The 12,804-nt window shown below is 44.0% G+C and overlaps 1 protein-coding gene across 1 annotated transcript; it reads left to right on the plus strand.

Moving 5' to 3' along the window:
• Positions 1 to 10,721, plus strand: slc25a10b (solute carrier family 25 member 10b). Its single transcript, XM_079337524.1, has 11 exons — positions 1 to 690; positions 4,664 to 4,783; positions 4,992 to 5,106; positions 5,226 to 5,274; positions 5,751 to 5,792; positions 5,891 to 5,934; positions 6,018 to 6,088; positions 7,628 to 7,720; positions 7,799 to 7,876; positions 8,003 to 8,059; positions 8,964 to 10,721. Exons 1-11 carry the CDS (start codon positions 601 to 603, stop codon positions 9,063 to 9,065), a joined length of 861 nt encoding a protein of 286 aa, XP_079193650.1. The 5' UTR covers positions 1 to 600; the 3' UTR covers positions 9,066 to 10,721.
• Positions 10,722 to 12,804: the final 2,083 nt, after the last annotated feature.

A 12,804-nucleotide genomic window follows, 5' to 3' on the forward strand; every position in this document is an offset into this window, starting at 1 on the left:
TTGCTTTTTCGGGGGAAAGTCGACTATTGTCCTCTTAAAGAGACAGTGACAGGGTTGTCTCTCTGCAGCTGCAGGGCGGGAGGATGTGTACCACTTTAAATCTCGCATGGCAGCTCGTAGTGGAGAAAGTGGGCTGTGTGCAGGCTTTCCGGGGCTTTAGCTTTCTCGTACCCCGCTGTCGACCTTTGGATCCCGAAGCCCGGGGCGGGTAGGCAGCTCCGCCGTCTTCGGTGCTAATTGGCTGCTCTCTTCTCTTCTGTGTGAAGCGTCTTCCTATTGCGCCGCACATCGTGGCCCGGACACAGCAGCCAGTGCGCGCGCACGCGCACACACACACGGAGACGTGTGCATGCATACACGTACATCATGTGGCGTGAGTGTGCGCGATGCTGCCCAAAGTCCCCCGGTCAGCGGTGCAGTGACATATCGGAATGTTTGAAGATTAACGAGTGCAACCGCGTCCTGTAGACCACAAACAACCACGAGCTGTAACCTGCAGGCCAGGAAGCCGACAGAGCAGAGCAGAGAGCGTGTCAGACCGAGCGGGAGGAAGGAAGGAAGTCACCTCTGTAGCTGCTTCAGACTGCAGAGTCCACAATCATGACCGAGAAGCGGATGTCGCGGTGGTACTTCGGTGGACTGGCGTCGTGCGGGGCCGCATGCTGCACGCATCCTCTGGATCTGGTCAAGGTGAGGGGTCCCGAGGGCGGAATAGAGAGTCAGTGTGTGTGGGTGTGTGTGTGTGTGTGTGTATCCCTCCGCTGCAGTGTGGAGGAGTGCAGGCCCGAACACCAGGCTACAGCTGTTTGCAGCAGGAGTCACGCAGATGACAGTTATTCCCCTCCTGACAAGTCATCACATTACTGTATGCCTCGACTGTATTAAATATCCTGGCATGCTTTCAAGAGCGGCTGCAGCGAGCTTCTCGTAGCCATGCCATGCTTTGAGCTATCACATGTCTTCTGTGGCATCGCTGAAATGTCCACAGGATGTTCAAGGCTGTGAAAATGTGGGACACAGGTTAGGGACAACAAGGGACATTGAATAGTCCCAGTGGCAGAGGACAACTGTTTAAAAATACCAAAAAATAAATGGTGGGATGAATTGTCAAATGTTTACAGGATAAAGTTACTAATACTGACTAGAGTGACTGCAGGCGTCTCTCTCTCTCTCTCTCTCTCTCTCTCTCTCTCTCTCTCTCTCTCTCTCTCTCTCTCTCTCTCTCTCTCTCTCTCTCTCTCTCTCTCTCTCTCTCATGCGTGTTCATTCCTGTTAATCTTTGCCTCACTGTGCTCCACAGGGAATTTAATCAGTGCACATCCTCCCAGTGCAAAGTAACTCTGTCATCTTGTAGTAAGTGAAGAGAGCAGCAGACCCTGCAATACTAAGTGGTCATCAGGAGGTCATGTGACATGTAATTCAGGAGATGAGGACAGCAATCACCACATCAGAATAAAACAGTCCTCTGCGGTGTTTCAAGTCTGCCCTGAAAAGTCCTGAATAATCCTAGAAGGAGAAAGACTTTGAGTCTGCTGATTTAGTTGGTTTATATTAGTCATGTTTTTATCAATTTGAACGTTTTCTGTGTCCACATTTTGCAGCAGTTATAGAAGCACATTTGTCTGGCATAGTGTCAAAATATTCCCTGACAACTTCAACACTTATATTGAAGCATGCCTTCTGCAACTCAAGCCAAAGACTGTCCTTTGAATGGACAAATAGATGTGTCCAGTTTATTTTCCAACTCGCCCCAAATGTGCTCGATGCGCTTGACTTTGATAGTATTGATAGTAGAAAAAGACCTAAACCTCCCTGTGGTGGCTCTCTGCGAGGTCAGAGCATGAGGATGTCTTTGGAGACATTTCCTTTTGTATTTTAAAGTCAAATCAACTAAAACCTCTTCAGTATGCCAAGTGTTCTTATCATTTTGGCCAAAATGGTATCGTGCTGCTAACTACTGATCTGATAGGTGTTTCTTTATTGAGAAGAGGAAGTCGCCTCTGAACCGTTTTCTTGGTCAAACATTAGAATTAGGTTTTTGTGGTGCAAACAACATTTACCGCTCCAGGCACAAAGCCGGTGTTCGGCGTCCTGTATGTGGACTCAGTATCCTGTTTGAGTGCTCGTGGGTTTATTAACTCTAAAGACAGGAACATGTTTGTGAGGTAAACTACACATTAAGTATTCTGGAGGCCCAGTCCCAGTTCCAGTCTAGTCTGGACGACTCTCTGAGGTTTAGGAAAAACTATAAAATGTGTTTTGTGTTATTACGTTTCCTTTGTCAGACTAATATATATTTGTAAAAAAAAAAGCAGCCTGATCATAAGCTGCTTGAAGGAGCGGTTACAGCAGGCTTCTAGTGAATGTTTGTTTTTAATCTGACTAAAGGGGAACAAAAAACTATTTAAATTCAAAAACCATCAGTCTAAACAATCATAATTGAGCTCAATGTATTCAAGACTAAACGAAACAATGTCCAAAGACCAGTCTCTTGTAGGCTCGGGCTGACATTTATTATTTTATAGCGCAACACTAAACCTGGGGGAGAAAGTTCAGTGATTCTTTAATGGTCCGAATATCGTCAGTCAGCGCATCAGGCTGTGTGAAGTAGTTCACTGTGTGATACGAGAGAGGGCGCTCTCAGTGACCGTTTCACGCACTCCTGACCTCAGTGAATGAAGACTGGCTGTGATTCAGAAGACACGAGGGCGACTCGTCTCTGCAGCCCTCCGGGGTCTGTTCTCAGCAGCAGGTTGTGAACAAAAGGAGAGGGGGGCGTGCGTTAACACCTTAGACACGACATCTTCATCATGGGCCGAACATAAAAGTAATTACTTTAACCGACTTGAGATAAGATCTCAAAGACGTGTTGTTTATCAGAGGAGGAGCTATAGACGAGGACAGTTCAGGCTTCTGAACAGCTCATTTCTTTATTAGGTATCTGCTCCGTTCGGCCATGTTTGGATTTGAGCGAAGCATGCTGGGATACTTTCTTGTTTGGGAAGTTGCACTTCTGGCTCTTGCGTCCATCAAATGTGGCAACAGCAAACTGCTAAACAAACTCCTCGCGGGTCCTTACTGCCATGTTTCCCTTTTTTAGAGGTAGAGACAATAATCCCTGCGCTGCTTTGGTACTGAACAACATCTCCAACAGGTTTGCTGCTGTACCATGCAGGAGCGTCTTTGGAGGGTTAGCTCATTCACTGTAGCGACAAATGCAAATTCAAGGAGAACTGAGAGACTTAAAAAAAATAAAACTGAGAAAATCCTGTTTTTGGTCTAAAATACTTCAAACACTGTTGTTGAATGCAGTGATTCTCAAAGTGGGGTCCCAGTGGTCCGTGAACCATAGCTTGGGGGTCCGAGGATTAATTTACCAAAAATTGTAAAAATTGAACACTGAAAATAAATCCAATAAAATCAGTTATTTTGTCCAATACTCCCGCCCACTTTAGTTTAGATCAACTCGGACATGATTGTAACATGTTTGTCACCTAATACTCACAAAAAGAACGTCAATTAAAACCTAATAAGTAATAAAAACCTAATAAGTCTGAGATCACCTGGTTTAATGGAGTGAAGTTTTTTTCTGTCCGATGCACCGATGGGGAAACTCGGGGCCGATGTTTGTTTCATGACTTCTTCTGAAAACAAGTCAGGTGACTTCACCTGCCCAGTAACAGAAGCTCTTCTCTGAATCAGTAGGTGCACTGATGTCAGCACCAAACTGATTTGGCACCTAAACATCAGGTGTCGAGCTCGGCCAATGAGCCGTTAGTGATTGTTGAACCGAAGCATCGGCGCATCCCGAGTTTGAAACTACAAATTCAAATTAGATTGAGTCTGCGTTTGATTCAGGCCGGTTTACTCATTTCACTGAGATGTGTTTAATGACAACACGAACACGAATCATTACAAGACAACACTCCAGATTTTCCACACCTGACGGTCGACCTCAGATCAGAGCTGCTTTCAATGATGACTTGAGCTTTAGATAATAATTACATGGAGTTTTGGTGAAACCTCCTTTCCTCCCAGAATCATATTAAACGCAGCTGTAACAAAGTGAGTGATTAAAAGGTATCATGAAGTCATCAAACATTATATCTCAATTTAAAGACAAAGTCATTTTTAAAAGTGTGTGTGTGTGTGTGTGTGTGTGTGTGTGTGTGTGTGTGTGTGTGTGTGTGTGTGTGTGTGTGTGTGTGTGTGTGTGTGTGTGTGTGTGTGTGTGTGTGTGTGTGTGTGTGTGTGTGTGTGTGTGTGTGTGTGTGTGTGTGTGTGTGTGTGTGTGTGTGTGTGTGTGTGTGTGTGTGTGTGTGTGTGTGTGTGTGTGTGTGTGTGTGTGTGTGTGTGTGTGTGTGTCTCAGATATGCGGCTCTGTTGTTGGCCTGGACAGATGCAGCAGAGTTGCTCAACAACATTTTTTAAATGTGTCAGTATAGACATGTCAGTGCAGCACCAATCGACTCACCAGGTGGAAATATTTCACAACAGTGTGTGTGCGTGTACACAACGTCTCCTGCACCTTGTGACTCTGTTTATCTGAGCACTAGAACCACAGCTGACATTTAAAGGACTCCTGAACACATCCAGGTTGAAATCTGTAAGAAGATTTCTTTGTGTGAATAAATATGTGATGTAATAACGTCTGTCCCTTCAGGTCCACCTGCAGACCCAGCAGGAGGTGAAGAAGAGGATGGTGGGGATGGCCATTCATGTCGTGAAGAATGACGGCCTGCTGGCTCTGTACAACGGTCTCTCTGCCTCCCTTTGCAGACAGGTACATGTGTGTGTGAGGACGTGTGTGTGAGGACGTGTGTGTGAGGACGTGTGCAGACCATCTGATGAAAAAAGACATTTCTGTTAGATGTGAAGAGTAAAAGATCCTGCATTAAAAAAAGAATCTCTCATCTGTAATTTACTAATTTGTCCTCCCCTTCCTCCTATTATTCCTCCTACTTTTCCTCTTCCTCTTCCTCTCCTCTCAGATGTCCTACTCTCTCACCAGATTTGCTATTTATGAGACGGTGAGGGACATGATGGGAACTAAAAGTCAGGGTCCCATGCCTTTTTACCAGAAGGTTCTGCTGGGAGCCTTTGGAGGTGGGAACACACACACACACACACACACACACACACAGACACACACACACACACACACACACACACACACAGTGTCGCTCATACACGGTGGTGTACCAACATGGTTTCTGTGCATACAGGTTTCACTGGTGGCTTTGTTGGCACGCCGGCCGACATGGTGAACGTCAGGTAACACAGCACACCAACTCAGACATACACGAGTGTACCGTGAAACGTCAACAACAGGGCTTCCTTTCAAACTACCATCAAATCAGGGGGTTGGAATTAAAACACATTAGTGATATCCTAAGTTTGTGCACGCCTGAAAATAATTTCTTTCAATGTAATATTTTTTCTGGTCGGTCCTTTCTTTGCTGTGAATGAGTTTAGTTTGAAATGATGAAAGGCTTGTTTCGTAATGATCAGTGAACGAATGAAAACAAAAGGAACCGAGTCCAGACAGAACAGCTCGTCACCTCGTACCCTGAAATCAGACCATACCTGCCTCTTACCCGTGTGTCCCTGTAAGCCTCCCAAACACAGACAGGGCCTTTTATAGACTGAATAATTACAAGCCTGGGCTGTTCATTGACGTCTTACTGTACAAACACAAACTAAATGACTGTTGAGAAGCTGTCCTCATATGGACTGTTTTTGTCTTTCAGGATGCAGAATGACATGAAACTACCAGCAGAACTGAGGAGAAAGTGAGAGCTGCTTTATGATTGTTTTAGAAGTGAACAGTGTGAATATTTCCACTCTGCTTTTCTCACTGAACACTGGAGTTTGTTTTCCTTTCTTGTAGCTACAAACACGCTCTGGACGGGCTCTACAGAGTCTTTAGAGAAGGTAAGTCTAAAGCGGTGTGATTCATGTAACAAGTGAGCCTGTTGGTTGCAGCGTGTCTGACGCCTGCGTCTCTCGCCCCACAGAGGGAGCGAGGAAGCTGTTCTCGGGAGCCACCATGGCGTCCAGCAGAGGAGCGCTGGTCACTGTGGGACAGGTAAGCCACTGAGCGGACGCGCTACTACACCTGTTTGTGACCTGCAGGATTAAAGAGACTCCTGGTGTGAGGGCGGGAACCATGCTAACACTCACACACTGGGTTAGGCCAATGTGGGAGAGACTTTAATGCAGGGGGGTTTCCACAATATCTATCAAACACATTTCTTCCCAAATATTCCTATTACAAGTCAGAACTCATCCGGTGAATTAGTTTTTCACTTGTACGAAAGGATAGACTCCGTATTATGTTTTTAGCATTAGCATTCACTCGTACTTTTAGCTAGCGCACCTCGTGCCCCATTTCTAGTTTTAAACAGAAACTAAGAATTATTACATGAACAGATTCTCACCTGATTCACTCAACACATAAGGAAGGAAAACAAAGAGTTCATGTCTCTGCTGAACTGACTGTGAGCTCGTCTGTACGCTCTGTGAACGTGCGGGACTCCCTGTTTGTTTGTTTGTTTGTTTGTTTGTTTTGTGCCCTGTGTTTAATCTGTGCCATCAGCGTGCCACAAAGAAGATATTTGTTTTTCTTGTTGAATCCATCAGTCTTCATCATGACAGGCTCAGGACTCATCTATAAACCCTGTGATAACACAATGGAGTTGAAATGAGTTAATCAAACGTTCATGAATATATTAATAAGCAATCTTTCTCTAAGATGAATTTGCTTCTTGATGCAATGGTTCCATTTAACTCGTGCATAATGCATAACCATGTAGGCCTCACTTACCCATGTAAAGGGAGTTCAGTACAGCAAACCCAAAGAAATGATCGCTTTAGATAGTTATTGTTTAAACTTGTAAAAACAAGAAAATAACCCACTGCCACAGTGTGTTTTTAAACGACCACTAGAGGGCGCTAAACATCAAGATTTCAAAAAGTACTGCTGTAACAGGTTGGTATTTATTAGTGCTTAGTTTTCATGTTTGAGTAAAAAGCAAGGAAGCATTTATTTATCATAACAATTTATATTTGTCACATTTTTGTTTGTTTTTTACCTTTGCTGGAGAGATTGAAAGATTGATTGAAATCAGGGAGAGAGTGGGAAATGACATGCAGGCTGGACTTGAACCCGGGTCTCCTGCTTGGAGGACTACAGGCTCTGAACACGGGGACAGGCGTCCTTATTCAACTTTTACCTAAGCAGGAGAAAACTCACAGCCGCTCAGTTCTCAAAGTTTGTGACCAACAATGAGCTGCCACGTATACAAACATATAATATAGGTCACATGAATACATATGAAGACATGAAATAACAAGTAAAACAGCAAACATTAGTCAAAGTGTTTCAGGCTGAATAATACGTATATCAGGCAGAACATCTGCAGCCAGATGTGTCCAAGTCCATTAAACGAGCAGCTCTTTAAGTCTCAGCTTTGTCCTTTTTGAGAAATCCAGGTTTAGGATAGATTTAAAAATAAAGAAAGAAAAGAGATCATGATTTCCAAAGTGGAAGACCAACTCTTGTTGCAATAATTTCTAAAATGCGGCCCACATACACCCCTCCCCTTTTTTCTATTCCCACGTTCAGTTGGCGTGTTACGACCAGGCCAAGCAGCTGGTCCTGGGAACAGGTGTGATGGGAGATAATATCCTCACACACTTCCTCTCCAGCTTCATCGCTGTAAGTACAAAGTTCAACGTGAGTGACCTGAAGGAGTCATGCTAAAGTCTAATGTACACACTGTCCGCTCGTCTGCAGGGAGGCTGTGCTACGATCTTGTGTCAACCTCTGGACGTCATGAAGACGAGGCTCATGAGCTCCAAGGGAGAGTACACAGTGAGTTGTCGTCCGTCCCCCCCCCCCCCCCCTCCTCCCCCCCGACTCCTTCCTCTTTCAATCCCTCTGTGTCTGTACATCCCCTTGTTCATTTCACTGTTTAACCCAGTGTTTGTGTGATTTCAGGGGGTGACACACTGCTTACGAGAAACTGCAAAGCTTGGCCCGCTTGCATTTTACAAGGTAAAAAAAAAAACCCATCCTGCTCTCCACATGTTAAGCTCTATTAACAGATTCTATGTAGAAATGTGGGTCTGAATTTTCATTATGGAAAGTGTTCTGGTCTCCATTTGTAGCCCTTGCTTTAGTGACCAATTATGCATCAGCAGGCTTCAGTGTATGCAGAGAGACAGAGTCCATGTGGACTGTTGAAAGCACACAGAACATGATACACGCTAATGACATACTGGCTCTAATCCACAGTTTTCTAACAACAGTTGATTAGCTGTAAACATGTCAATCTGAAGAGCTCATTTCTGTGTTGGTATACACCATACAGGACGGGAGTCATCTGTTTGCATTATTTAAAGGAGCATTATGTTCTGATCTGACATCTAGTGTTTAAAATAGGTACTGCAGCCCAAATTCAAAACATTGGAGAGATTTACCCCCCCCCCCCACCCCCCGCCCCGCCCCGCCCATCATGATAATTCTTTACCTCCACAACAAACCGTACACTGAGGTAATATGAGCAGCTGAAAAACGTCACACACACTGTTCAAGCACCAGCGATCACAAAGCTCTTTCTGCTCAACACGTTAGCTGCAGTTAGCGGTGCAGGTTTATCTCCAACGTGCCACAGTTCCTCTGCTGGCTCAGCTGTCAGTCAAACGCATGTGCAGTGTAGATTGGCCCAGTCTGAGGCAGCATGAGAGGAGCGTTTGTGAATTTCAGTTTACTATTGAAGCTGAATGAATGGACGGTGCAAAAACACACCAACATGATTTATGACAACAAGCAGATATGAGTCTCTTCTATTTTTAATCCACCTCGGTGGTGAAACTCAAAAGTTCAAGGTTTGTAGTTTCCAGTTTTTCAGGATGTAACGGGAGCATGCCGACTAAAATAGTGACAAATCTCGTTTCAGGGTCTCGTCCCCGCAGGGATCCGCCTGGTTCCTCACACGGTCCTCACCTTCATTTTCCTCGAGCAGCTCAAGAAATACTTCGGCATCCGCATCATCTCCTGAGCCTGCTCTGTGACCGGCCCGTCTTCACCCTCCCGCCGCCGCCGCTCACAGCTCCACCCCGCCGTCAGCACTCGGCTCTTTGCATCACTCCGAAAATAAGGAAGAGGAAGAAAAGGAGACGTGTATGGTTTCTAATAGGCTTGTGCATGTCTTCCGTCTCGAGCCCTTTTCACCCAGCTGGCAGTGAAATGATTTAGATTATTACGAGCAAGAGCACCAAGTACTGGAAAAAACTATTTCCTCTAACAGCATAGATTAATGTCAAGGAGAATATTCTAAACGTAGAGTGCTGCAACGTTTCTTAAAATAAACCACAAAAAACACAAATCAGTAGCTGTTCAGTTTAAGATGTCTCAGGTGGAGATTTAATGAGATTGTTAATTTTTAGTTAAGAAAATCATTTCATCTTCACTACTGTCTAAATGTTGATTTTAACAAATTCTAAGTCTGATATTTGTTTTGACCTCAGCGTGTGTACATGACGTGCTTTGTTTCTGGAGAGTGTTTCCTGTTCCTCATCTGCTGCCTTTTGCGTGTTTCATATGTCGGGAAGAGAGTCGATGATTCGGCGGAAGTGAAAAATGCAAACACACACGGTGTAGCCTTGATGTCTGTGCCATTCATATCATCCGATCTCCCAAAGCCATTACTAGAAAATAGCTGCATTTCTAATCATTCCCACCAGACGACCAAATAACTCACCATGAGACTCATTTAAAATGAATGCTAAAGAACTGGAAATAGATGTTTGTTTTTCCCCCATTCCGAACTGATATCACGATTCTTGTACTGAAGGAGAAGAGGACCAAGCGTGTGTTCATCTTGTTTTTAAAGAGGGAGGGAGGCGTTAGTGTTGAAGCTGTGAAGCAGTAATAGAGGTGCAGTTATAAATCCAGATGGAGGGTTTTTTTTTGTTTGTTTGTTTTTAGCTTTCGGTCTGATTCTGCATCACTTCTCTAAAAGTCCTAACTGAGTAAAGACGCTTGTAGACGTCTTCCGTACTGTACGAGTGTACATTTAGCATTTCGTCTGTAACCTCACCGCTTTCGCCGATTGCATGTCAGACTTTTTGACTCAGGATGCTTCTCTGTTTGTAAAAAGGCACTTTATTAAAGTCCCTGGACTCCTGCTGACTAACCTGCTGCACACATGCTGGAAACAAAACTATGTCGTAGAAGTAGAAATGTAATCGTGTATTTAGAAGTGAATCTGTTAATGGTTCCGACTGAGGGTACTTGTCTGATGAGGTTTAATGGTCCACTGATTAAAGCATTTTCTCTCCTGTGCCTGCTCTGTTGACAGAGGCTTTAAGTCATGTTGCCTTACACTAAGCGTCCTGCAGGGGGCAGTACAGCAACGTGTGAGTGACATCAATGCCAGCTCTTCTCTTGGGCATCCTGCAACTTCAACCAAGAGTGATTGAAAAAAAGAGCCACAGACTCAGAATCCACAGATACTAGCTGTGTCTCGGCATGTTGTCGTGTTCCTCTATGATGTGAGGTACTGCAGGATCTGCCATAGTAACTGATGCTAACCCAAACTTTATTCATATGCACAGAAATGAAACTAGAGAAGTGCAGTTCCTGTTGTTGTGAATTTGTATTTTGTAGACCACTAACTGATGATTTTGGAATTAAAATACTAATGGAAACTTGACTTTTATGTTATCGTTTTTTTTATTTTATTTTTTTCAGGACATCATGCAGTGAATGAACATGTTAGGATTTATTTTGTTTGTAAGTTCTTTCATTAAACCAGCTGCTGGCTCTTTAGGGCAGTTTGGATTCTGCATCATGAATCTTAGTTTATTATCTTGTTTTTGAGGATCCTGGTGATGATGGAGGTGGGACAACTGTTTTCTTTGTTTGTGCATATAAACACAATATTCCAAACATCCTCTAAAATCCAGGATACAGCCTGATTTTGAAAAGCCCAATTTTGCTACCTTCAGAGCTCTGCATCGTGTGGTCTCAGCCAAGTGACAGGTGTCAAACTCCAGTCCTAGAGGGCCGGCTTCCTCAGACTTTTAGATGTCTCCCAGCTCTAACACACCTGCTTTAAACCAATGAGGTGTCATCAAGCTCTGCAGAAGCCTGATATCGAGTCACTCATTGGATTCAGCTGCGTCCGAGCAGGGAGACATCTAACAGTCTGAGGAAGCCGGCCCTCCAGGACTGGAGTTTGACACCCCTGCACTAGACCCTTCTCGACATGTCAGCAAAAAAACATGATTGCAGCTAAGAGATCATTTAAAGGGGACATATTATACCCTTTATTCACCTTTTCAAACAGTCCCAACATGACTCAAGCAGCAGAGGTTTGTGACCCTTTAGAAACCAGCTCTCTCAGAACGTTTTGGTGTGTGTGTCCTTTAATTGTAACAAGCCATATGTAAACTAGGCCCAGTCGTCCTGTACCATCCTCAAGTCATCCTGCTGACGTTCACTCTCACTGCTTCAGGCCATCTGGACCTACGCATGGTTACCTCTGTTCGTCATCATATATATGTGTGCTGCCGGAGAACTCAGGCTTTTTTTCCCTTCAGTTTCGTCATATCTATAACTTCATTATTAATGTAGCCAATCAAAGATCATGTTTCACTGACACGTAGCATTTAAAATGAATACCGCATCCCCCGCATGCAGGTTATCATGTCACTAATCCTGAAGCTTCCGTGTTTAGCCACCTCTGCACCGGTTTTGAAATACTTGGACTCGTCTGATAGTTGTCTTTAATAATTGTCTTTTTCACAGCTTGGATGTTGAAATGAGACATTTGCAAGACAAATCAAAGATCCTAGAAGGTAAATTTGAGAGCTTGCTGTCGTCTAATTTTTATCCTCAGAGAAAAGATCTTGGAATGAGGCAAGTGTGAGAAACAGGCAATCTCACTTAGGGCCCTTACTGCTCGGCTCACGATGGGAGACAACTTTATGTCTCACAAAAGAGTCTTGTGCTAACTATTCTATACAAAAATAGAGACAAAGCTTTATTAATTAGTTCTCATATGTCTTTCAAGGTGAAACATGTATTTCACGATTCTGTGAGAACATTATGATCTTAATTAAAAAATAAGTTACAGATTAGACCTGTGATTCTACACACACACACACACACACACACACACACACACACACACACACACACACACACACTCACGCGCGCACACTGCTTAAACCTCAGCTGTGGTGTGAGTGTGAAAATGAGCTTGAGAACATTACCCTAAAGAATTACATACATGAGCTGATAGAGGTGAGTGGTTACAGTATTACAGCGTTGCATGTGATGGATTGAGTTAATAAAGGAATGGACAGTAGTGTTCATGTAAGCAGAGGAGCTGAGTCACACAGGTGCCATTCATCACCACATCTGAATATCACTTAAGTGTGGATGGCAGAGCTGCACAGTGCATGCTGGGAGACTGTCATTCTGTTAAATTAAGTACTGATGTAAGGTTTGAGGACGGGTTTGTGTGTGAATCGAAGTATTAAAAGACGTCCTTGATATGATGAGGACAAATCCCAGAGGGTGAAGCTTGAATAATCCTGCTAAAGGTAAAGACGTACAGAAGCCACGGACGTGGTTACAGAACAGAAAACAACAGCACAATCTGCTTTTACTGGGTTCACAGTAACTATTACAGTAATGTAATAATTGTGATAATCGTCTGCAAAGCAGCAGGTCCGGTAACAGGGAAGCAGTCTGTATGATAGACACTGTATCAGCAGGCAGGACCCTTT

Source organism: Symphodus melops, assembly GCF_947650265.1.
Source record: "Symphodus melops genome assembly, chromosome: 2".
Lineage (NCBI taxonomy): Eukaryota > Metazoa > Chordata > Actinopteri > Labriformes > Labridae > Symphodus > Symphodus melops.

Coding starts and splice junctions, on each gene's coding strand:
- slc25a10b (XM_079337524.1), top strand. CDS start 601: ATGACCGAGAAGCGGATGTCGCGGTGGTACTTCGGTGGACTGGCGTCG. Junction 691..4,663: donor ATCCTCTGGATCTGGTCAAG/GTGAGGGGTCCC, acceptor CTGTCCCTTCAG/GTCCACCTGCAGACCCAGCA. Junction 5,793..5,890: donor CCAGCAGAACTGAGGAGAAA/GTGAGAGCTGCT, acceptor CCTTTCTTGTAG/CTACAAACACGCTCTGGACG.